Source organism: Pteropus vampyrus, unplaced genomic scaffold (genome assembly GCF_000151845.1).
Source record: "Pteropus vampyrus isolate Shadow unplaced genomic scaffold, Pvam_2.0 Scaffold1, whole genome shotgun sequence".
In the NCBI taxonomy this organism is placed as follows: Eukaryota; Metazoa; Chordata; class Mammalia; order Chiroptera; family Pteropodidae; genus Pteropus; species Pteropus vampyrus.
Window position 1 is genome coordinate 12,711,249 of NW_011888782.1, and position 25,918 is coordinate 12,737,166.

Consider the following 25,918-nt stretch of genomic DNA (forward strand, 5'->3'; position numbering starts at 1 on the left):
AGGGAAGGAGGGAGGGAGTGAGGGAGGGAGGGAGGGAGGGAGGGAGGAGTTGGGTGAGAGGAAGAATAGGTGATTTGTAAATTAATCTTTAAAAGCAAAAGATCCAGGTGCTTTTTATAGTAAGATATTAAAATATCCTCCAAAGTTTCTGAAATAAATGGAAATCCAGTCAAAATAAATAGAATCTAATTTTACTTTTCCCTCAAGGACAGAGGGAATATTCCACATAGACACATTTGCCCAACAGCTTCGAATTCCTGCTCAAACCATAGCTGCAGACTATTTTAGAAGCAAGAAATGAAAGCCACAATGATTAGCACATGAAAATTTGTAGAAAAGCTCACAGGCTTCTTCTGCTAAACACTCTGCCTTATTCCTTTGTTCAATTCCCAGAATTTTATTGACCTAGTATGTGAACAGGAAATAATCATCTAATAGTTTTATCAGTTTAAGATTAGTGTCTAGTCTGTGAGCTGGAAGAATGAAAATAAATAACTTTCTGGAAATGTTTCACTTAATTAAACAGTAAGCAAATTCACCAGAATCAGTAGAAACAGACAATTGCCTTTAGGATAAAAAACAAAATCCTTTCCACTTGACAGCTGTTAATAAGAAAACTATTCCAGAAAAAAAAAAAGAAAAGAAAAAAAAACTTTGAGATTTGTGGGAATGCTTTAAATATTTTATCTAATCTCATTTTAAAGTAACAAAAATGATGACACCAGTGCTTATAATACAAAATGGGGAGAAGGGTATGCTGTGGCAGGGAGGGAAGTCCAGATCTTAAGTCCAGAGGAAGACACTTACTGAGGAAGTGTTCTCGACAGGTCAAGCCAAGGTGCTACTTAAGGCAAGAGCTCTCCAGGGGGTAGCTTCACTCTGATTCCAAGGGAAGCCTGGAGTATGTAGATTATGCCTCTGAGCTGTGGAAGCCTGAGGGAAGGGAGCTTGGCTTTTCCTGTCACCTTCTGTCATTGATTAAGGGCTACCAGGGAAGGTCAGAACTCCCAAGGCACCTGCCTGGGGATTAAGGAGACTCTAGTAGCTTGTGGGGAATCCTCCAAAAAAGAGATATAGGAACTGGCTGTTAGAAGGAAAAGAACACTGAAGCCAATACCTGGAACAAACGAAAAGCCATAAGGGTGGGTGTCATGTCATAAGGGGTGGATGCCCGTGTCATCCACTGTGATCACCGACTCCACTGGAGGAACTATAGTTGATGGGGGTATAAGAATCTTTGCTGAGCAGAGCCAACTGCAGTAGCTCTCAGCTACAGAGTCAAGTTTCCCTCGTCCTTTGCTTGACCTCTCCAGATGCTAGCATGACCTCATAGCCTAGCAGCTAGCTCAGTCTCTGGCCTTTTCTCTATCTACCCTTTCTCCCTAAGGGAGCTCTTTCAGTCCTGTGGCTCTATGTACCATCTGTAATTCCAAATTTATGTGTTCACCCCTAACCACATCTTGACCTCCTCAATGCACAGTCACCACCTGGATGTCTAACAGGAACCCCAAACTTAACACACCCCCAAACAAAACTCTTGATCCCCTCCCCCAGTACCAAATTCCCCTAGTGCTCTCCATCTCAGTCACTGGCACCACCCAGTGACTAGACAAAGTTCCTGATCCCTCTTCTTTACCTCCCCCATTCAAGCCACCAACAAAACCAGTCAGCTTTCCCTCATCTCCATTCCCACTGCTGTCACTCTATACTCCGAGCCATCATCTCTCTTGCCTAGACCACTGTCACCACCTCTTCACTAGTCTCTCTGCTTCCACTTTTGTTCCTCTCTATCCACAGGAGCCCACGGGATTAATTTAAAAGTTGAATCAAATCATGCCACTCTGTGGTTTACGACCTTCCTATCGCACTTGGCTTCTAACCATGACTTTCACCTCTCTGAGCGCCTCTGTCCACTCTCTCTTGCTCATTCCACTTTAGCCATGCTGGCTTTCTCCCTGGCCCATAAACATGCCAACCTCATTCCTGCCTGAAAGCTTTGGCACTTGCCACTCGTTGTTCCCCTCTCATATTCTCAGGCAGGCTCTTTGGTGTTATTCGGGTCTCAGCTCAGATGTCTCCTCAGCGAAGGCTCCTCTGATGAACCTCTGTAACATATTCACCCCTCCACACTCAGACTTACCACTTCACCTTGTTTTATTTCCTCCTGGAGATCATAAATGTCGAAAATCCTCTTGTCCATTTATTGGTTTCCTTTCAAGAGATCATAAGCCCCATGTGGACAGAGATTGTGCCTTGTTTTATCCACAGATCTATCCCCAGCAGACAGAGCAGCACTTAGCACAATGCATGGCAAAGCGTAGGCACAGTATAAGGACTTAAAAAAGCATTGTGTCACAATCTGTAAGGAGTGGCTCAGGTATTTTTTTACCATAGTTTGTGACTCATTTGCTTCATAAAAATTATTTAATTTTTGAATTAGAGCTTCCTTTGACCCGCGCCCCCCAAACCTGTACTCTTCTTCAGTGTCCAAAGAGGCCTGTACTCCCCACATTGCAAACCTATGCATGAAATACTGCAATTGCCGCATTACTCCATAAGGCTAGGGACTGGACCTCCTTTATTCACCAGACACATGGGAGGCAAACAATAAATATTTATTGAACAACAACAAAAAAAAAGAATGAATGAATGGATAAACAAATTATTTTTTAAAAACCTATCATTGCTCTTTTAGTCAAAAATCTCTCATAAACCACCCTTAATAAATCAAATCAATTGATGAGTATTTGTAATGTTATAATTATCTTGAACACACTCAGGAATTATCTCTCTTATTCATTCTTTAAAAGAGAAATTAGAGTTTTATATTAGATAATATTTACGAACAGTGCTTCTCAAACTATCTATGAAGTTGTTGTTGTTGTTTTTTTAATTTCAAATCTATTAAGGGCCAATACTTTTGGTCCATATCAAGTAAGTCTACTGACCATGCGCTTGGCTATCGCGGCAAAGTTGAATTTCTGTAAACATTCCTAAACGCTTCCTCTCAATTTTATACTTATCTCTCATGGATCAGTTACCTACCAGTCTGAACACCACCTAAATAGCGCTGGCCTAGGTAATTGAAGTCTGTCTTTTCAAATAATTACAATGTTTTCACAGGAACTCTAGATGATTATCTGAGAACCACTACCCTAAGTACAGAGCCCGAGAGGACTAACCGAGCTGTCAATTCTAGGACAACCAGGAGAGGGAGAGAGTGAGCCTGGGAGGGGAGAGCTTGTGGCCAAGTAGCTATGGCTTAACGCTCTCCACTGAAACCCAAGCAAGCCCTACTTCTCTGGGGTTCCATGCACAGTTTCATTTGAGAAAAGGGTTCTACTGCTAAAAACACAAATAGAAAACCACTTATTTTCTACCCTTTATTTTAAAGATGAGATGAGGCAAAATAGACTACAATACTTGCTATACAAACACTTGTGTTCACATGGATTTGCCTTTGATTTAGTATTTCTTCTTAAAAAAAAAATGGGAGTGCGCAGTGAAAATTCATATATAAAATCCAAATGCATGTTACTTTAAGGACAGAAACTCTGGGGATCTTTCCTTTGTACAACTCAGTCATCGACCCAAATACTATCTCCAACAGGAGAGATGAGATCTTTTCCATACCTCACAGGACACTCAGTGGGTTGGCGTTTACAGCCTTAGTCAAGCTCAGAAATAATCACAGTTTTCTGACTCGCTATTGAATTTTTTAATCCATTTTTTAAAAAGAAACACTCAAAAGTTATTCTTAGCCTTCTGTCATCTGAAATTTGGATTAATGCTAAAATAAGTCCCCAGAGACACATACCTCATTTGCTTATGATCGCTTGGTAATTGCAGGATAAACACAGATGACAGAAAGACATCCAAGCCATGGTAATATCACCTTATTGACTGTAATTAATCTAAATTGTGCAACATAAACCTACTAACTAAATAATATGGTGAGTATTTTTTATATGGTTTTCAGATTCTCTACCTGGAAATTCTTTTTTATTCCACAGTTAACTTAGATGATCAAAGATCCTTAAATGGCCTCATCTTTGCTGAAGATAAAACAGTCATTTGATTTATTGTGGAAAATAGCTTCAAATCCCACAAATACCTTTTTCTTCTAATCACTTAGGTTGCATCTTTATAAACATTCTATTTTATTTACTACATTTACTAATGGTTAAAAAATAACATTTGGGAAAGTAATAACAGTAAGAGAGTTTGGCATGACTAAAGTTAATTACCAGCTTAGCTACATCAGGTTTATTATTTTGAAAAAGCACTAAAATAAACTGCTATGAACCCTACCACAAAAGGAAGTAAAAACTTCCTTGTTCCAACAATAGGGGGTTCTCATTCTGTTGATGAATTATGGTTAACCTCCATATTTAATGACAAGTTGCAGTTCTATCTGTGCTCAAGTAGGCATTAAAAAAACTTAGAGAACTTTCAGCCTTATGACTAGCTGGCATTGCAGAATGAAAAATCATTTCTCCAATTCCTCTACTGTAGATATGTTTTTCTTAAAATTCCTTAAATTGTGATTCTTGGAAAAACATGGTTAAAACAAGATATGATTCACATAAAGCAACCAGAAATAACAAAAATGTGTTAAAATGCATTGGTTAAATGTTATTTTCTCAATCTTGTTAATTGCACCATGGTGATACAAAATCCTAACGTTAGGGGAATGAAGGGTATATGGAAACGTTGTACTCTTTTTGCAGCTTTTATGTAAGTCTAAAATTATTTCAAATACTTCAAAATGAGCTGTCCACTTGAGCAGTTTATTTAAGTACTCTGAGAATAGAGAAAGGGTTTATTTTTACAAAGAATAATTGCTCCTTATCTCACAGATACAGGTACTTGGTCTTTTTCAAATTAGTTGTGTTTTAGAAAACTATGCCTTCTGCACAGGAAATATCAACTTAAATTGAACAAATTACTGGAAAATCATACACACATACAATTTTAATAGTGAAGTGATCAAAAAGTTAAGGACCCCCTATAAGAAATACACTTGCTTATACCTATTATACCTCAAAAAGCTAGTCTGATTCTCTAAACTGTAGGCCTGATTTTATCCCTTATATTACATTGTTATTGTTCTTCAATGAAAAATATGTGTGGAACTAGCAGACTAAAGACAGTAATTACAAGAAAGAACTTTAGAGAACATCTGGTAGCAGGGGTCTAACACCTTCCAGGCCCAGAAACAGAATATAAGTGAATGATAGGTATAGAGTAGATGACAGGGAGTGGCAGGGCTTCAGTCAAAACTGAGAAGGGATTCAAAAATCATATTAAAAATGAAGCAAAACAAACTGAAACACCTGCACAGGACTATGAAGCAGATCCACAGGTCATCAGCTGCAGATCATGGTTCAGCCCTTCATTTAACATGAAGAAACTGAGGCCCAAAGAGGTAAAAATGTGCCTAAGAATAGGAGAAGGAAGCCCAGTTTACCTTCGGAATCTAAATCTTAATGGCAAATTCTGGCATAGATGGGAAAGAGAATTTGTTGACATTGGCCCTTAGCTGAGGGCAAAGAATGATATAATAACAATTGACGCTTGCATAACTTCCCTTCCCGCACCCTGGAGTGCTTACAAACATCCATTTATTCATCCTGGTACACTCATGTGAAATAGGTAGGTGGTGTATTGTAATATCATCATCTTAGTAGAAAACAAAGACACAGTTGCTACAGAACCTCCAGGGGCAGGAGTTTGTCTCCAGCTAAGGGCAAGCATTATCATGGCCTTGCTCCTGAGTCAATAGACTTGATACCTTTTTTGTGTAAATAGTTTATACTTTAAACAATTTTCTTTTTTATTTAAACAAGTACTTGTTTGATAATAAAATTCTAATAGTATTCTGACCATTGACTTCTCATTCCCCTACATATTTATTGACCACTGGCTATATGTGAGACACACTCCTTTAAGACTTTATTTTCATTTTCCTCGAGCTAATGCTAACCCAAGTTGGTCTGAGAGTGCTGCTCCAACATCAACTAAAATATGTGGCAACAAATACCACTTCTAATTTTCTTATTTTCAAGCTTTATTCCCATTCAAATCCTTATCTTTTGTGATAAAGGGAAATACCTACAGATATGAATGTAACTTCTATTGGTCCCCTCAACTGCCACTGCATAATGTTATTTGTGATATGTCTATGTTCATGCCTTGTGTGGCTTGAACCCGAGACCCATATACTAAGTAGTGATATTGAAAAGGGGGAAAAAAGTCCAGATAGGAAGGAAGAATTTATATTAACCAGTCAATGAAAGTAGCACACCAAACTTCTCTTTTCCCATTAGACCCAAACTTAATAAAATGATATTGTACTCTATTTTTGTGTGCCAGAGAAAGGTAACAATGATAGTCATTCCTTCATTCAAGAAATAATTACTGATCTCCTCATATAGGCCCAGCCCTGAGGATAATGCACCAAATAAGACATGGTCCAAAATGTCTTCCCCAAAAAGTTAACCACCATGGTACTAAGTGATGATAATAACTGAGTCATGGATTAGTAACGAGTATGAATTCACGAATTAGTAATAAGTGAGTATGGCTTCACAAATTAGTAACGAGTATGGATTAATGGATTAGTAACAACTGAATATGGTTCATGGATTAATAATAAGTGAGTATGAATTCAGCACAATCCATTGCCCTTTTCAGGGTGAAGAGAACACTAGATAAACACACTGACATTTATAACAATTGGCAGCACTGCAAGAAACTAAAAAGTACTTTCCGAACCACAAAATTAAATTAAATTTCATCTAATAACATTTCACTTTAAGTGCATTTTATTATTTATCCTGCTCTGTGCACAAAACACTACTGGGCACTACAAAAAAAAAAAAAAATCTCCATAAATTCAGTGTGTGTGGGAAATCATACATATGTAGTTAACAATATGAAACTAATAATATTGAGCCTTTAAATAAAGGACAACTTCTTACAGTTCAGCCTAAAATGAGGAATTAAATAAGAACACTAGAAATGTCAAAAAGCAGAGAAAATTAATGTTCAAAGGAGATTACAAATTGAATGAATTCAGAGGAAGGAAAGATCATTGTGGGCTGGAGAGCTATGGAAAGACCCATGACCTGGGGACTTGAATTAGGTCCATAAGAATAAGTAGGGTGGGTGAAGAATATTCCAGGAAAGCGAACCATGGGATGGAGGCAAGACCCTGAGAGTAGTCTGGGGAGATGGTGAGTAGATGAGCTGAACTGGACTCGAAGAATCTGGGAAGAGGTGAATGATGGGTACATGAATGAGTAGAGGCCTCTAAGGCTACAGTCAACTTACAGAACAAAATAGTCTTAAATAAAGCACAGGACTTTGGCATGAGCCTCAGAAAAATGACACTTTCCTCTTCCTCACCCCCTTGCTTATTTGATCACTAAATCCTGACACTATTTTTTCTACTTAATATGGTTCCTGTCTGTTCACTCTCCACGCTCATTGCCAAAATCCTAGGCTACATCATCACCTGAACTATAAGTAATCACTTCCTCAATGGTGCTCCAACTTCCACTTTCTCCCTCCTCCCAAAAACAAAAAATCTGTTCTCCACGCAGCCACAAAAGCACCCTTTTTTACGTACAAATTTGACTAATTAAACTTTTATGGGCTTCCCATCCCTCTTAGGAAAAAAAAAAAAATTGTCAAGGCCTATGAGGTATTCCATGAGATGATGCCTTTGCCTCCCAGGCAGCTCCATTCGTATCCAGCTCCCCAGTCTTTGTCCCAGACCTGCTTCTCCTGGGTACCCCAGAACTTAAACTCCTGGACTCAAGGACCAGATTGATATAGAAAAGTCTGGCAGGCTCATCCATCATGTCACAGCTCAAGTATCCATTCTTTAAGAAAGTTTTTGCTGACCTCCTTGATGAGGTCACAGCCCCATCAATCACTGCCTTGCAGCTCTAAGTAAAGGGGCTGATTCAGGCAATAATTCAAAAAATATATAACTCTATCTCTTTAGCATACTGTAAACTAGTCAGGGATAGAAATGACAGCCAGTTTGCTCATCCCCAGCATCCAGCACAACACTACTAGTTTGTAACTAAAGAAGTATTCAATAAGTGATTGCTGAATGAATGAATGAATGAATGAAAAAAATCTTATAAAATGTGATTGGGAAGCTCCAAGTATAACTAGAGTATCATTGGTTAGATGTGGAGAATAAAGATAATGAAAAAACCGATCAGCAAATAGTAAGTTTGCCCCAGCTGACAAGTATCCAGTTATTACAGAATGTTGGTTTGACAAATATCTCTTTATAAACACAAGGAAGCCAAGAGTAAATAAGATATTCATGTTAAGTATGGACTAGCACAAATGTACATGAACAGGGCAATAAAATTCCCTAAAGGAAAGGTGGGTATTCACATGTATGTCAAGTGTAACATACACAGGCACATTAATTATGTGAACGCCATGGTCTCCACTGATGAGAGGTTAAAGGTTTGAGAATGTGAATTCTTCTGGTTACACCACTGGCATGTAGCTGAAAGGGTGGTGGACAAGAGCTGGTTTCCACTTGCCCGCTGAGTGACCTTGGAAAGTCCCTGGACCTCTGTGATTATTAGTTTCCTCATTTACCAAAAATAGAAATAACAACATCCTCATTTTAAGGTAGTAGAGTTGGAACTAAATAAAATAAAGTGAAACTCCTTTCAAACTGTTGATAGCTATAGAAATATAGGTTATTGTTATTATGATAGCTGTTGTAAATATTATCATCGAAAGTAGCACTATTCAATCTGAAGAGCTCGTCATGCTTATTTTAAATCATTTGTCTGTATTCACTGACTTCAATCCATTGATGATAAATACTAGAAATAAAATAAAAACAAAGTCTTATTTTCAATGTTACAAATAATTTTCATTTTATTTTTTAAAACCTAATTTTATTTAGGGTTTACTATTATAAGCACTTTGATGTCGTCATTCAGTCCTCGGAAGAATCCTATGAGGTGGGTAGTGTCATATCTTCAACTTACAGGTGAAGAAACTGAGGCACTGAAAAATTAAGTCATCGGCCAAGAACTCATCTAATAACAATAACAGCAATAATAAGAGCAAATGTTTACATGGTGGCTTCACTGTGCCAGCACCATTCTAAGTGCTTTCTATGCACTAACTAATTCTCCTAGCAAATCTATAAGGCAGCTACCATTACTGTCCTAATTTTACAGATGAGGAAACTGAGGCCCACGGAGGTTAAGTAATTTTCCAGGTCACACAGCTGGAAAGTGGCAGAGCAGAGATTTAAAGCCAGACAGAGCTTCCTTGCTAATCTAATGCTATACTAATTCTCATTTATTGGTGGCATTTATCCAGCCCTCTGTTGGCCTAAGTGAATTTTCTAGATAAATGTTTATCCCTTTAATAATCAAATATTACTTCAAACATACTTTTCTCAAATTAATTAACAATTCCCTATCTTTTATGCAAAATACACTGAATACATTGTAACTTTTTCCTGATGGCCTCGGGTTAATGTTATGGGCTGTTGTGCTTTATCCATTCTGTCTCTAGTTTTTATTTTAATTTTTATAGGAGGGTTTTTCAGTCTTTCTAGATGTAAGCCAGTTGGCTGCCATTTTGTCACAATGACTCTATCGAGAGCTGTGAAGTTCGAACCTGTCGATTATAACTATTCCTAATGTAAGTTTTAATAAGCTGACTTGATGCCAATGCCATGGACTTGAGTACATGACCTTTCTTATGGCTACTGCAGATTTCAGCTGAGATGAGGGTAAGTTTGACCTCCAGATAAGTATGAGTAATTATTTTACCAAATGAGAAATCATCTATTTTATTCAGCGCTCATTTTCATGCTTTTTAAATCATCCAACATGTCAGGTATATACACAGGTATGTTAAAAGTTCACTTTCCCATGGAAGACCAAGTCTTTCAAAAATCTAAGACGCATTTCCAAATCCAAACCACAAACCCTGTCCTCAGGCTGACACTTTCTATTACTTTCTATCCCCCTATCCTGCTTATATTTATCTGTTTACTTGTCCCTCTCCCTCAAGTAGAGTGTAAGACGTTTACATGGCATTTCCTATGTACCCACCATAGTTCTATGAAATGAGACTATATTGATTCATGTAACTCCCAACAATTCCATTTTACACATCAGGAAACCGAGGTGCAAAGAGGAAGTAACTTGCCAGAGATCTCATATCCAACAGTGGAGAAGCTGGAATTTGAACCCAGGCAGTTTGGCTCAAGAGTCTATATTCTACAGACTTTGCTCTTCTACACTTAAGAACATAAATTCTAAAGGAACAGTGACTTTGTCTTGTTCACTGCTGAATGCCCACGTGCTCAATATTTATGGACTGTCTGAAAACGTCGAGCTCCTCTATGCCTTTTCAAGTGCTCAACTCATTTCAGACTGGACCCATTAAATGGTCAATAAATACTGAGTGAATGAGTCTCTTACCTGTATCAGAACTGATGACATACACAAAAGTTTGTGATCAAGTGGTATAGTATGATCAAGTATTAGAGTGATGCCCTAGAAATTGCACTTAATTGAATTTAAAGATTGAATTTACCTTTTGTGAGCTGACCATGGACATTTCAGAATTCTAACCTTTAGTGTGTTTTTCTTTCTTTTTTTTTTTTAAGATTTTATTTTTTTAGGGCAGTTCTAAGTTTACAACAAATTTGACAGAAAGACACAGAGATTTCCTATATACTTCCTGCCCTCACACCTGCATAGCCTCCCCTATTATCAATGTCATGCACCAGAATGGTACATTTTATACCAAGGATAAACCTACACTGACACATCATAATCACCCAAAAGTCCACAGTTTACCTTAAGGTTCACTCAGTGTACATTCTACAAGTTTGGACAAATGTATAATTACATATATCCATCTTTATAATACCATGGTATTTTCACTGCCCTAAAAATCTGTTCTCTGCCTATTCATTTCTTCCTCACTCCTAACCCCCAGCAACTACTGATCTTTTTACTGTTTCTAGTTTTGCTGTTTCCAGGATGTCATATTGCTGAAATCATATAGCATGTAGCCTTTTCAGATTGGCTTCTTTCACTTAATAATATGCACTTAAGGTTCCTCCAAGTCTTTTCACTGTGTCATACTTCATTTCTTTTTAGGACTGAATAATATTCCATTGTCTCGATGTATCACAGTTTATTTATTCATTCACCCATGGAAGGACAGCTTGGCTGTTAGCAGGTATTGGCAGTTGTGAATAAAATTGCTACAAATATCTATGTGAATGTTTCCATTTTTAAACATGTGAAAATGAACTAAGTCTAAGGCACTATGCACTTTATATGGATTATGCACATTTGGACTTTAAAGCAATCATATTGGGTAGGTGTTACTATTAGCCCATTATACAGATACATACGCTAATTTGCTATGGGCCTGAGAACTAAAATGCTGGAGCCATGACTTAAACCTATGTACGTATCTCTTGCAAACTGTGATGTACTCTCTCCATTTTCCATTTTAAACTTATGCCATATAACAATGGCTGCCATCATAATTATTATAGCATGAAATATAGATTATAAATTGAAACAGTTTCCAACTATTTGATTTTAAGGGTCTCGAAATCAAAGTAAAATCTGTAAATTCAACATTCAGTTTTTATAAGCAAAAGCTTCATTGGCCAGAAGTCATTTCCAACTTTTCTGTAAGTAATAAGGATGCCACAAAAAATGAGATTCATCCAGTTAACCAGAATCTGTTGAGCCTCTGCTATATGCATCGTACTGTGATAGATGCAACCACCTTAATGGTAGGTAAAACAAACAGGGTCTCTGCCCTCAGAGAGAGTCCAGAGGAGGAAGCAGAAAAGTAATCAGGCAATACACAGAGAATGATTGCGGAGTGAGAGCAGAGCAGAAGATGGTGTAAAAAGTAGAGTCCATTGCAGGCAGCGTGAGCAGCAGGGGAAATTACCGCCCATGGGAGAGAATGTGGCATGTTCTGGGAACAAATAGTATGGAACTGCTGATGGAAGGCCTAAGGAGTTTGTATTTGAATAATGGGGAATCTTTGCAGAAAGCGAAATGCCCTTACATATTTTTTAGAAAGATCAGTCTAACAATAGTGGGGGAAAAGGATTAGATAGGGCCAGACTGGAATCAGGAAAGCTGGATGAGTGTTGGATTTAACCAGGGGACTGGTGGAAATTGCACTATAGTGAGAATGAAAATGATGATGTGGGAGTTGATTTGACAGCTGTTAATATAGTCTTGATAATTGATGGAAATGCAGAAAAAGAGGTGATGATGTCAAAGATATTACCCAGAATGTGGTTTTAGTAACTTGATAGATGGTGGTGCCCAAGACAGGGTATCCAAGGCCGAGGTGGTCTGGTGGGAGTTGGGGTTTAGGGTTGCACGTGTGTGGAGTTAACTGGCAGTTGGATTTGGGGTCCTGGCACTTAGTGCAGCATGCTAGGCTGTAGCTGGAAGCTTTCCAGTCATCAGCAGTCCTTTGGTGCCTGATGCACGGAAGTGGACAGGCTCTCACCCACGTGGAGCAGAAAAGCATTGAGCTAGTCAGAGTAGCATCATATAAGGAGACGCAGAAAAGCGACGCCCATACAGGGTTTTATGACTGAGTCTCCAGAAATGTGGGAGCAGATTGGAAGAGGGACACTCAGGCTCCATCGTTGATGGTAGTTTCTCACCATCCATTCACCTAACACCAACCCATCTGCTCTGATGAGCCTCAGAGTGGCTCATCTACCCACAAGAGCCTGCACTGTCTGCCCCTGCCTCCTGTCGAGTGAAGCTGACTCTCACGGCTTCGGGGGCTCCTCCGCAAGGACCTATGGGCATCTCCCTTGAGACCCTGCCTTAAACCGCGCGCGGGCCTGGAGGAACGCCCGCTCCTGCCCCACTCACCGCGCTGGAGGGAGGGTCCCTCCTTCAGGCCAATCTCTAAATCGTCCTTCTCATCTTCTCTCCTGCTGTCACCTGCTGCTCGGGATAGGAGAGCCGGTCCCGCCCTCCCCCCAGCCCACTCCTGGACCCCTAAACGTCGGAGGCACCACTGCCAGCTGCACCGTTGGTTTTTTTCAATCAAATCTTCCTTTAGGCCACCAACCGGCGCTGGCTGAGCCAATGCCAACACTCTTTCTTCCGCTTCGCCGGGGCTCCGCAGCCAATCAGAAACAACCGTGCTGCCGCGTGCCGAGCGCCATAGCCACAGGTGACGCTTGCTTCAGTGTTGCCGTAGCAACCAGAGAACGCGCAGGTTCCAGCCCAAGGCTGCAAGCTGGAGAGGCGAGAAGCGGTGCTTAGAGGTGGCGTTGCAGGGCACTTCACCCCGATCTAGAGCTGCTTGCCTGTGTTTCCTAAACGCAGGGTTTCCTAAACGCTGGGGATTTTTCTAAACTTGTGTGCCCGACCTTTAACGTTTGAAATAAAATGAGAGTGAGGAGCAGCTTCCTTCATCTTTAATTTTCAGAATTGCTATGGACTAAAGTTATTTTCTTCCAAAGCAAAGATTTAGTTAGAAAAGGATCAATGTTACATGCTAAATAGCTTTCATATAGCATGAAAACACTTTGCTACTTAAGCGCACTGCATGCTTCAGGCAACGAGAATGCGGTGTTGCGAAAAAGAGTGACCTGAGATTCAAGAGATCTGTTAGGTAAACCTATCACTAGCTGGTTCTGTGGCTTTGGGCAAGTCTCTTCATCTTTTGTGAAAGTCTGAAGCTTCTTGAAAAATATTTGAGTTGCATTAGATAAAGCTTTAAAAAGCCACTTTATTCACATTATGGGGCTTTAAAAATGTGCTAGGCGTTATTCCAAACTCTTCCTCTTGCCTGTTTTGTTTACTCCTCACAACGTCATCTGGTGGTCATTATTTTTTACCCCAGTTTGGAGTTGTAAAATGGAGGCACGAGTTTCCCAAGATGCCCAACACTGCAGAGCTAGTAAGTGATGGAGGCAGGGTAGAAGCTTCGGTTTGAATCTGGAGTGCAGTCTCAACCGCGGACAGTTTCTTCAAGTGGAGGCCCTACTCAATCCCATCTGCATAGCGCTCCAAATGCCCACTAGGGTGTCATTTAGCGTGGTGATGAAATCTTCCAGTGAATAGTGAACCCCTTTCCCTGATGTTGTCTGCTTTAAATAATGAAAAGTAGGGCCCGTGGGAAAGAACAGGTGAGTTTGGTAATTGAAAAAATATATTTTTTAACTAGAACAGGTTCCATATTGGAAATTTAGAAGGGTGAGATCAGAGCCAAATTCGGGTAAATACAACAAATTACAATTAAACTTCAGAGATCACAAAACTAGAGGGAGTAGTGTTACTAATCAAAAGAAAACAACAAAAAAGTTGACAGGTGGGTAGAAAAAGTATTCTCTACAGACATTTAAAATATTAAGCAGTGAAACAAAATGACTTCACTTAACTTCATCAGAATCCTGAACATGCTTCCCACCTTCCTCCTCCTCAACAAAACATTAACATTTTGGCCTTCCCTGAATATAGCTGAAAGTTGCATAGATTGAGACATGAAAAATATCAGCTTCTGGAGGAGAGGGGCACTATCACCTCCACCTGATAAGGGTCCACACTGTCCTCTATAAGATGATAAAGATACATGACCCTCAGAGGGGTCATGCTTGCACCAAGCTTATGGCTTATGCGGTAGGGCGTAAATCTTTAAGACCTAACATCCCTTTTATGTTTTCTAATACCCTTTTTACTATCCTGAAATGAATTCAGATAATGTAAATAACATAGTTCAAAGGTAAAACAGCATAATGTCATAACTACAACATAAAGAAACAAAAGTTAAATAGGAAATGAAATACTCAGGATCAACTTAGCAAGAAGACAAAAACATTTCTTCAAATTTCTAAAATACCATTAGACCACTGGTCTAGGACCGAACTAGGCTAAATACTCACACACACAGACACAGACACAGACACACACACACGCACACACACACACACTCGCTCTCTCTTCCAGTGGAGAAATTAGAATAATTTGTAGACTGATAGCAGAAGGCTGAGTAAAATTTGAAGAAAAAGCAGAACTTAAACTTTGAAAGAATAGTAGAGAAATAGAACAGCAGGTTTCCAAATAACGGGAATGTTATCATTAAAGGCACAGAGGCAGGAATGTAAAGGTCAACTACAGAAAGAACTGATGCTCAAGAGATCAGATATGCCTTAAGGAGCAAGATTCAACAAAAATGAGTGAGATACATTTCCTTTTATCTCCCCCCGTCCCTTCTCCAAAAAAAAAAAAAGAATCAAAGAAAAAAGAATTTGTTCTGTAGATATAATAAATTAACAAAATATTTTTCAAAAAAACAATGTAAGCAAACTTTCAAAAGAAATTTCTAAAGCCATAAGGAGCACCTTTCCATATCTCAATCCCAAAAGTTATCAAATTCATGGTGGGGTATCAGAAGCTTTTACTGCAGAAGATACAGGAGGAAGGTGTTACATATGTGCCAAATGGAAAACAAACCAAGACCTGTTATTTACTATTGTTTTTTAAAAAATCATAAAATTAGCCACTATAAAAAGAAAAACAAGCTGAGTCTGTGAGAATTCAGTATTAACATGCTTATCACACATCATATAAATTGTGCTCATTACACATCGCATTACAAAATTCTATCCTAAATAGATATGTCTTGAAATAGGAAAAATAATGAACCAACCATCTTAAAGGTTTTAATTTCTCAACTTCCTATCAAAAAGTCATTGTGAATACAATTTTGTTTAATCTTTTCTGTTTCCTTTTTTTGTCTCTTTCTTACTGAAGCATATGAATATTAGGAGGCAGGAAATAGCAATCGCTCACATTCCTTTATTCCCAATCCCTCCTCCTGAGAAAGATATTTATTCAGCTCTTCTAATAATCAAAGTACAAAATAAACACAACTTCCGATAACTAATTCAGTAGGCTTTTATTGCTCTGTCAACTTCAATAACATCTCCAAAAAATAGTTTTCTTCTAACAATTATGAAACAAATTTGAAAGGCAGGATCATTCACATTATAGACTTGGTAAAGACCTGTACTCCATATAAATGAAAAATATCAATTCTACATTTTAAATGTTTAATTTACTTTGGATTTTATTACAAAAGAAAATATTATCACTGTAATTATAAAAGTCATAAAAATTAGAACTGTATTGTGAAATTATACCAAGCTATCAAATATTATATAAATGAACGATAAAATTCAATTTCTATTTATTTAAACACAGTAAACATTGGAAGATAATCACCCTACGAAACAAAACAAAAATTAATATTAAAGCAATAAAAGAAAAGCCATGACACAAAAATCAATCAACGCACAAAAATTTGACTAAAAAAAACAACTGGGGTTTACAATTAGTCTAAGTCACTGTAGACGTCAATATGTGCTAATTAAATTTTTTAAATGATCTTTAGATTCCATTTCCAACTGTATGTTTTCCTATTTTTGATACTTATATTACCTTTTGCAAAGTTAAAATAGAACCAACTTTACATAAAAATAGCCAAATTTTGAAATTTTGAACACTATTTTAAATTTCAAATGTCCTTAAAATCTTTAAGCTTACTTTCTAAAATATAAATAATTGTTGGACTAAAGCAAAAGACATTTCACATAACTGTACTGCATACGATAACAATGATGTGATCCACTACATAAATAAATTTAAAACATTAAATTAAACATTTTTTAATTATAATTTTATATCAATGGCATATGCATCTGAAATCTGAGCACTTTAAAACAGGATACACATGTAAAACTGTTGAGCACATTTACAGAACTGATGTACATGATATAATCCTTAAAAAACAGAAAGCTCTGGTGTCATACCTCAGTTTCAGAAACTACTTTTCTTTTTTACAAAGTTCTGAACCTGTCTTTGTAAAAGCAAAAAAATTAGAAAGCTATTAGTACATACATATATTTTATGTATGTGGAAGAAACAGAAATGTTTTTTTGGATGAAAAAACAAAAGTTAATTTTAAGTGGTAAAGAAATCTCCTTTATAAATACATGCATTAGCACATAAAAAATTTTTGTCCTACATTTTTTACAGAAGACTTGGCAAATGTGGACATTGATATGCCACAGCTTTTTTAAACAACTTAAGAGATTTAAGATTTTATAATTTACATACACACACATACACACACACACACTAGAAAGATTGTGTGCTTCACTTCAGTATATCTAATATTATTAAAAATACACAGAATCATCCTTTAGCGTAGGGAAGTTAATTCATTGTTTTCTCAAAAGCTGCTATTTTTGAGTGAAATAGCATTCAAAGAAAAGTAATTTTCAAATGGTCAACATCGAGATTTATTACAGTCTTTGTAAACAGACATCTATAAATAAATAAAACAGGGTGGAGAGAAGAATATCCTGAGGCGGCTCTGTGGCCAGGGTATTCAGTAGCACTAAGCTCCATCCTGGAAACCAAGGCATCTAAGAAAGTGCAGAGCTGTTTATATGAATTTATTTTGTAAATGGAATATGTACAGGTTTAATTATTTTGCACCTTGAGGTAAATCAGTACATAGCAATTACTACTGCTCATTTTCACCTATTTAAGGCAACATTTAAAAATCAATATCTGGAGTAAATTATATTTTTCACTTTCTTGCAATGAATGCTATCCATGATTGTTATTTTTCAAAAATAGTGAAATAATATCATGACTACACAAAACAAGCAGTTAATTACTTAAACATGAATTACCTTTACTCTTCAATGGAGTAGTCATATAAAATCATTTTGTAAGTCAAGTAGTCAAAAGAAAGCAGAAACCATTAACAAATACTAAAAATATTTTGAGTGCAAAGTATTTTGCAAGTCATGTTTTTTCTGGCACTGGATAATTATTATACATAATTAAATAAAATCACAGAAACACTATGATCCCAGGTAGTTTTCAGTTTATATTTTAAAATCACTTCCTATAAAATAAGCACATATGTTTTACCCTATGATGTCCAGACACAAGGAAACGATGTGAGGAAATCTTCCTGTTCAGGTGTATCAGGGGGAGTTTACGAAATACAGCAGCAAATACTGCGGTCTTTGGAAATGATTATGCTGCTATGAGTATAAAGGAATCACTTCAATGGAAGCTCAAAAACAATAACAAGCACCATGGGTAATACTCTATTATCAATTGCCAATAGAGTCTCACTCTTTTTTAGGCAGTACCAAATGATGCCAGCTATATTTTCTAAATAAAAAGTAGCTATAGTTAGTTGTAACCTCCCATCTGAGGCAGAAATTGAATACTTTATTTTAACTAGAATCTGATAATATGGTCTCAGATGTGAAATTACATTAAGTAATTTAGAATGAATTAAAAACACTTCAGAATTGCTAATAATATCAGCTTTTGGCATTTCTCATGATCCTCTCTATAAGAGCAATTCTTTATACTTTTGTACTTTAATTAAATGATTATAGGGAGCACTGGAATTTCTTAAATGTTCATGTCACTATTTTCCTAATGTTCATGTCACTATTTTCATCCTAATGTTCATGTCACTATTTTCAATATTTCCATGGCTTCTCAAACTTCAATACTAAATCATCCTCTTGCCAAATTATTTTCACAACCCCATTCATCCAGTCCTACAGGCTGAACAAGAACAACATTTATTTTTCATGTGGAGCTAAGAGTATGTAAAAAATAACTAAAAAAATTTGCTAGAGGTTAGATAGCTCCGAAATGCAAAAACTAAATAACAAATACTAACATGAAATAGAAAGAATGCCATCAATCTGAGCTATACACAGAATGTCTAAATTCCTTTTAAAATACAAATATGGCAGTGCTTTATATCAAAGATGTAAATTCTGTCAACTGCTTTCAGATATAAACTGTAAATGCAAGTGAGCACCAACTATTTACATTAACAATTTACTCTATATTTGTTGCCTTTTCAAATGTGTATATATTTAAGCATCATATCAATTAAAATAAATATTTTAATTTGAAATCACAGATATCTATTAAATAATATCTATACAATAGAAACAATGTAAACAGAAAATGAAAGTAATTCTTAATAGTATAAAGTAATACTGATCATAAACCCATTTAAGAATTCTGACTCCTGATTATTGAATCGTACACTACTTATAATAGAAAAATAATCAAAAACTTGAACCTGATACAAACTAAACCACATTTTAAGAAAAAGACAGAAAAGGCAGAGAACAAACTGGGCATTCTGGGCTCTAACAAAGTATCAGAATTCAGAAAAAATTTCTACGGACGCAACAAAATTTTACTATTGTAAATTGACATTTTATAGCTTCTAAAATTCATAAATTATGACTAATATGGGGTTAAATAATAAAATCGTCTGCAATTTTACTTGTCTATCTAAATGGAAACCTAGTGGTGGAGGTTCTAAGACTGAAAATAAATTTTAAAACAAAAAGGTCAACACTACAGTTCATATCTAGAAAGATTCTATTGTTCTATCCTCGATAGCTAAAAAATATCCATCGCTTGTTAAACATGATGGACATCTACATAAATGAAACACAAAGAGAAGCCATGACATGTTACCATCTGTCCCGCGGCATTGGCATAAAGATTCTCAGTCCTTCCCATACCTTTCCATAAAGCACTAACAGAAGTGAAATGATATGTGAAAATTTTCAGTAACTCAGGTTAAAATTTTAACTATACAGACGAAGTACATATCACTTAAGGTTGGTATAAATGATCACTGATAAACAAATAGATTTAAAGTTTGAGATTTAAAGATTGAATGCTTTTCTCCCATATCTTTCTATTGCAGAACAGAACAAATTTTTTCAACAGAAGATATATTTGAATAGTAAAAACCATGTACCTTACTTCTGAAAGACCATTTCATATATACATGGTCTCTATGACGATCCTCACAAACTTCAGACACTACTTAACCCAGTGGTCACGCATCAACAGCGTGACATACAATATGGTAATATACAGTGACATGAAATCACACACATTTTATACATATATATGTATCTGTATATCTATCTATATAATTTCTCTTGGTTCAATTTTATAATGAAGTTTCAGCATCCATGTATTTCTTTGTTGGTTCATCTTCAAAATTTATTTGCACACTCACAGGTTTTTCAGGGCTATTTAAAACAAAGAATGAGAATAAATGATTTTGAAATGAATAGATATTACACCTTAAACATGGCCAAGAATAAGTATTCATAATAAGCCTTGGAGATGACTATTAATACTATATGTCTTATGTCTCGCTATTATTTTACTGCTTTCTTTTCCTACCAGTAAACTTAATTGAAAAGGCAAATATTAAAAACTCTTAGTTTTTTTAATGGATATTTTTCTCACTAAAATTCATGTTTTTCTTACAACTGAAGAGAAGCTCCTTGTAACTGGTCAGTATGACTATGTTTATTTTTATTTTATAAATGAACAGTTATAGAATTAGACTTTTATTTCACTGAAAACCCCATTTAAAAAATTAATCTTTGTTAATATAAGTAAGCATCACACAAATTTCCTAAAAAATGTAACAAATTTACATTACAAACCTTCTCTCCCCAAATTTGGTTCACAAAGGTAAGATCAAAACACATATTCTATATTTCAAAAGTTTACATGAAATACGATAATTCCATGATTATGGATAAACTAACTTAATTGTAACACATGAATATCTATATGTATATACTAATGTATATACTATGTATATACTAATCTGGGGTTTTGAAATTTTTTCAAAAGTATAAAAACACACAATGCTTTGCTGAATTCTCCATGCAAAACTAAAGAATGGCCTCCCTAAACATTTTTCTGTTAAACAACATAACGCAAACATTCTCTTTCTTCCCATTTTATTTTTTATTTTTTTAATTCTTTTTCATTTAATTTTGAATTGAGGGACAACCTAAATGAAAGGCAGAAGTATGAAAATACTATATTATTATTATAACGTCTATATATTTATCATAACCATACTAACAATCTAGACCAGGAGTGTGGATGAGATGTAAAAAATTAAGAGTAAAAGATTATTTAGTGAAATTCTGGCTGCATGAAATAATCTAAAATGACAAAAGAGTTTCACTTAAAACCTTTTAAGATCAAAGATAGAAATGATGAAAGGAAACAGTCTGGCTTAGAAATTAGAACTCAAGAAATGATGATATAAAAACAAACAAACAAACAAAAATGATAGAGATTAAGTAGGAACAAGGTTCTAAAAGGAAGTAGAGAATGGGAAAACCTAATCAATTATCAAAAGACAGTAGCCAGAAAGATAGGAATTAAACAAAAATAGCTATGTGATTGCTTGCCTAGAGAAGTTTTGATCTGATGCCCAAACATATACTGACAACCAATATAGTATCTGGCACATAATGTACACAAAATAAATATTAGTTACTCTCGTTTCTCCGGAGACCTAAATGATTAAAGTACTAATGATTATCAAATTGGAATCCCTGAGGTTCAGGCCTTGAAATGAGGGCAAAAGAAAGAAAACACGGTTACATAGTAAGAAATATAAGAAATAGTTATGTGGTATATGGTCCATTATAAAACTGAATGGTTATAAAATAGTTATGTGGTATATGGTCCATTATAAAACTGAATTAAATTTCTTCCAAAGATCTTCAAGAAAGAAAGGTTGCCTCATCAGAAGAAACTGTAGGCTAAAATAAAACAGAACAAAACAAGGAAAAATTCATATTTTTCTTTTTCTTCTTGGACCACCAGAAAGCATGATTGAGGTAGTGTGTTCAAAGTGTAGTATTTATTTAATCCCTACTAATTATCTTTCTTTATATGATTTTATATATTTATTCTATACTACCATAGGTATATATTCATCTCTATAATAAAACAGCTCAAATTGTTTTAAACAGGCAACTATAAATTTTAAAAATAAAACAATCAGTATCTTTGATTTCAGTATACAGAAAAATAACTGATAGATTGACAGATGAAAGGAAAAAGAAAGGAAGAGGAAAAGGTTGGTTTTAAGTAAGGAGAATATAAATTAATGTAAATTGAGTTAAATTTAAAGGTTTTATTGAACAGCTATCCATAAGTAAACTGAAATTAGGCTATAGTTAGAAAATTTGTAAATAGTTACAGCTACCTCGTGTTAGATCTTGTTACTTTGGCATTCTCAGTGTTCATGGAAAGTGCCTTCCACTGGGCAGTTTTGGCCATTTCATCTGATATGTTAACAACTGAGGGATCAACACTGAAGAACAAATACACTTTTTGGTTAGTATTCAGTACTTGCAAAAGCATTAATAATGTCACTCTTATTACCAATATATTATTTGCTTTCGTCAACTTAAAACTAAGAAAATTCTTTGCCATGCATATAAACCAAGGTCTAAGAAGACATCAGAATACTGGAGTTCGTTCTGTTACAAAGGTTTTGTGAGGAAATGACTCTTTCTTTATAATCAAAACTAGGAGTAAGATTAATTGGCGATGATGCCCAAGATGATCAACTTGTCTAGAAATACACTACTAAAATATCATAAAAGAATACATTAATGTACTTCTAAATATAAAAGAGTAATACTGCCTCAAGTCAATTAGAAAACTTTTATAATTGGCACAACCTTTAATCTCATCAAATAAATATCCGAAGTAGGTAAGGAAAAATTAAGATTATAATTTAAAAAAACTTTGTTTTTTATAGCTCTTAAAAAATATTAAAAAGAATTCTGGGAAAGGTGACACTTTATTTTTTATTTTTTTAATTTATTTTATTTTATTTTATTTTTTTGGTGAGGCAATCCTTGGTTGACCTCACAGACTGCAAGGACCTTGTCAGCTTATAATCCCTTATTTTCTATTTTTTACACCTACAGCACCTGGTCTTCCTTGGTGGTCTCCCATCCAAGTACTAACCAGGCCCTGTTTAGCTTCCGAGATCAGACGGGATTGGGCTTGTTCAGAGGTGACACTTTAAAACTGGAACCGGCTCTGAAAATATTTCAGCAGATAATACAAAAACAGGTCTATAAATACTGCTTTTTGTTACCATCCACATTTTTAGTATGGAAGTGTTATCAAATTAATCAAAATGAAAATCAAAAGAACAAAATACTGTCCTTTTCAAAAGGAATAAGTGCAATCATTCCATGACCCTATGAAATGTTGTAAAAATTACTTCAAGACACAAATCCAATAATAATGATACCCATAAATAATATTGGGCCCAAGTTGGTGAGTCACAGGTGATATGAAAGTACTACAAAGGTAACAGAAATATATTTGCAAGCCCTTTTTCTTCAGCAATAAAAACAAAAACAAAAAAAAAAACAAAAAAAAATTTCATGCAACAAAAGCTACAAATACAAATGTCAAATTAGGTGTTTAATTAACAATGTGATGGCAGCCAGGTTATAAGCGACTAAACAGCAGTCATTTAGAAAGTGCTAGTTTTGGACATGGTTCCATAGTGTAGCAGTTAGCATGTCTGCTTTACATGCAGAAGGTCCTGGGTTCGCGCCCCAGTGGAGCCAAGGTCCATGGTCTACTGCCGTGTCGCCCTGAACAAACCCAATCGATGTCTGACCTCGGAAGCTAAGCAGGGTTGGGCCTGGTTAGGACTTGCTTGGGAGGCCACCAAGGAAGACCGGGTGCTGTAGGCATAAATAATAATTTAAGAAAAAAAAAAAGTGCTAGTTTTGCTCATACTTCAAACTTGAATATCATTTAAAATTTAAGTCTGTAGAAAAGTGTGGCATGGTCTTTGGAGTCTCTAGGAATGGCTGCTTCACTAAGTCAAATTTTAAAAAGTGAGCAAAATGTGAATGCCCAGATTCCGCAATGGCAGAGCCATACAACTTGAAACTTTGCATAATTATTCTTTGCTGGATTGCCAACTTCAAATAACTGAAGAAATTCTTGAAACACTTTTGAGCTTCTAAATGTCCTCCTCTAAGTAAGAGTAAGAACTTTCTCCTGACTAGAAATTAAGACCTTTTTTGAAGAAAGTATATATACATTTTTTTCCCAAAATAAAACTAATCGGAAAAAGTTTGCCTACGTTAAATATTTTCACAGTTTATAAGGGCTTTACAGTTTTCAAATGCTTTCACATACTATCTCACTGATTTTCATGGCTAGTAATCCAGAGCTACTTAAAATTTAAACTTCTTGCAGACACAGGCCAACCAATTCCTGGCATTCTTGATGTTCAAATTTCAAACGAAGCAGCATTAATCATGGCTCATGTCATCACTTAAAAAACAAAAATAAGTATACAGATACCCATTCTTTAAGTTAAATATCAGATAGTGTAAGTGTATAGATGCCACTTAAATTCATCAAAGTCCATGTGTAATCATACTGAGAAAGTGGTAATGCAGGACCTATAGAAATTAAGTGGTAAATAATCTCAGTAAATTGGTGTCACTAATAACCATCATAGCAATTCCTAAATTCTTTTCAGAAGTCCAACCAACGAAGTTAATATATTAATTCATTTAACGAACATTGATAGAATCTAGTGTAGCAGAGCATACAGTTGGATATATTAAAATGTCTATATGTGGTATTTAATTTAAAGCACATAAAGATTGAAAAAAAAACAAGAAAAGGAACGGGAAAAAAAACAAAGAAGAAAAATAAAAACAAAAAAGAAAAAAAAAAATAACTAAAAAAATCAATTAACAAAAAGTAAACAAAAAAAAAAAAGCCAAAAGGAAACCCCAATTAAAAGAAAAAGAATAAGTTAAAAAAAAAAGATTGAAGCAAGTTAATTAAATATCAACAGTTTTTATTAAGTGGTCAGAGAAGGAATCTATATACTTTCTAAAACTGATTTTTCTCCTATAAATAGCTAATTTAAAATGAAATAAGTGTGTAGTAATAGGCATCAGAGGTGTGCACAAATAATATAGGTTTTTAATCTTCTAAAACTACAAAAGAATTTTTTAATTTACATTTCCCAACCTCTACTTTTAGTTCTTATTTTTAAATATAAAACACACATGACAAATGATATATGAACAGTAATTTTTCCATAATACGAGCCTTCACAGCCAGTGGTCAAATCACACCTTTAGAAACTAGAAGAGTCCTAGGGCTCCTAAACATAGTTACATACTGACAGGTTATCAGAAAATGGGTTACAAACATTTACTTTCCAGCACACACTGACCCGGGCCCTAATGAAGGGCAGAAAGGAAAAAGCTATACTACTGAGAGAATGGGCATACTCAGGGACTCATGTACCGATTTTGAACTTCACTAAAACAAAGACTGATGAAAGACAAATCTTTTCTGCTTGGCATGGACATTAGTTGAACGCTCTGGTTCAAGTCCAGCTTTTTCTTCACTTCTGCCTATAATATGGGAGGGGAAGGAGTGGAAGAATAGCATGAAATCCTCCTTTAGTTGATAAGCCAGATGCAGGTTTTGTCACCTTTTTAAAAATAGATATCACTCTTTTAAAGAAGCATTACATGGCTTGTTCATGTACCTGACATGTATATAAAATACATTTTACAAGATGAAGTTTTATCTCACCTATATTTTAGGGCTTTAACTGGAATTTGCAAGAGACTTCCCCCTTCAAAAGGAAGGTGCACAGTATCGTCATCAGCCTGAAGCATCCGTTCAGCTTCCTTTAGAGAACATACATAAAGAGATTATTTTCCACAGAATATTTCAGATCAACTTCTATGTTACAAGTCAACTAATGGTACAGAATACTGCATATAAAGACTAAAGTTTTATTTGACTTTTTTGTAAAAAGATTATTTACTTAAAAGTCCTTTTGGTCATCATGCATGCCAGATTATTAAAATGCTGTTAAAATTAAAATGTATGCTAAAATGTGCTTGTGTATT

The 25,918-nt window shown here is 35.6% G+C and overlaps 2 protein-coding genes across 5 annotated transcripts in view; both read right to left on the minus strand.

The window, feature by feature from the left end:
- NEK10 (NIMA related kinase 10) overlaps nucleotides 1-13,133 on the minus strand; it is a 191,568-nt gene extending 178,435 nt beyond the window's left edge. The window contains exon 1 of the mRNA XM_023528263.1: nucleotides 12,948-13,133. The gene's annotated coding sequence lies outside the window, so the exon portion shown is untranslated. The remainder of the gene's footprint in view (nucleotides 1-12,947) is intronic.
- A 2,826-nt stretch (nucleotides 13,134-15,959) lies between these two features.
- The window catches only part of SLC4A7 (solute carrier family 4 member 7), a 100,264-nt gene continuing 90,305 nt past the window's right edge, over nucleotides 15,960-25,918 (minus strand). For all 4 annotated transcript variants that reach the window (XM_011359372.2, XM_011359293.2, XM_011359208.2 and 1 more), the window contains 3 exons: nucleotides 25,596-25,693; nucleotides 22,195-22,302; nucleotides 15,960-20,197 (listed from right to left, as the gene is read on the minus strand). In XM_011359372.2, coding sequence (XP_011357674.1) covers nucleotides 20,116-20,197; nucleotides 22,195-22,302; nucleotides 25,596-25,693 — 288 coding nt within the window. In that variant the 3' untranslated portion in view covers nucleotides 15,960-20,115. The remainder of the gene's footprint in view (nucleotides 20,198-22,194; nucleotides 22,303-25,595; nucleotides 25,694-25,918) is intronic.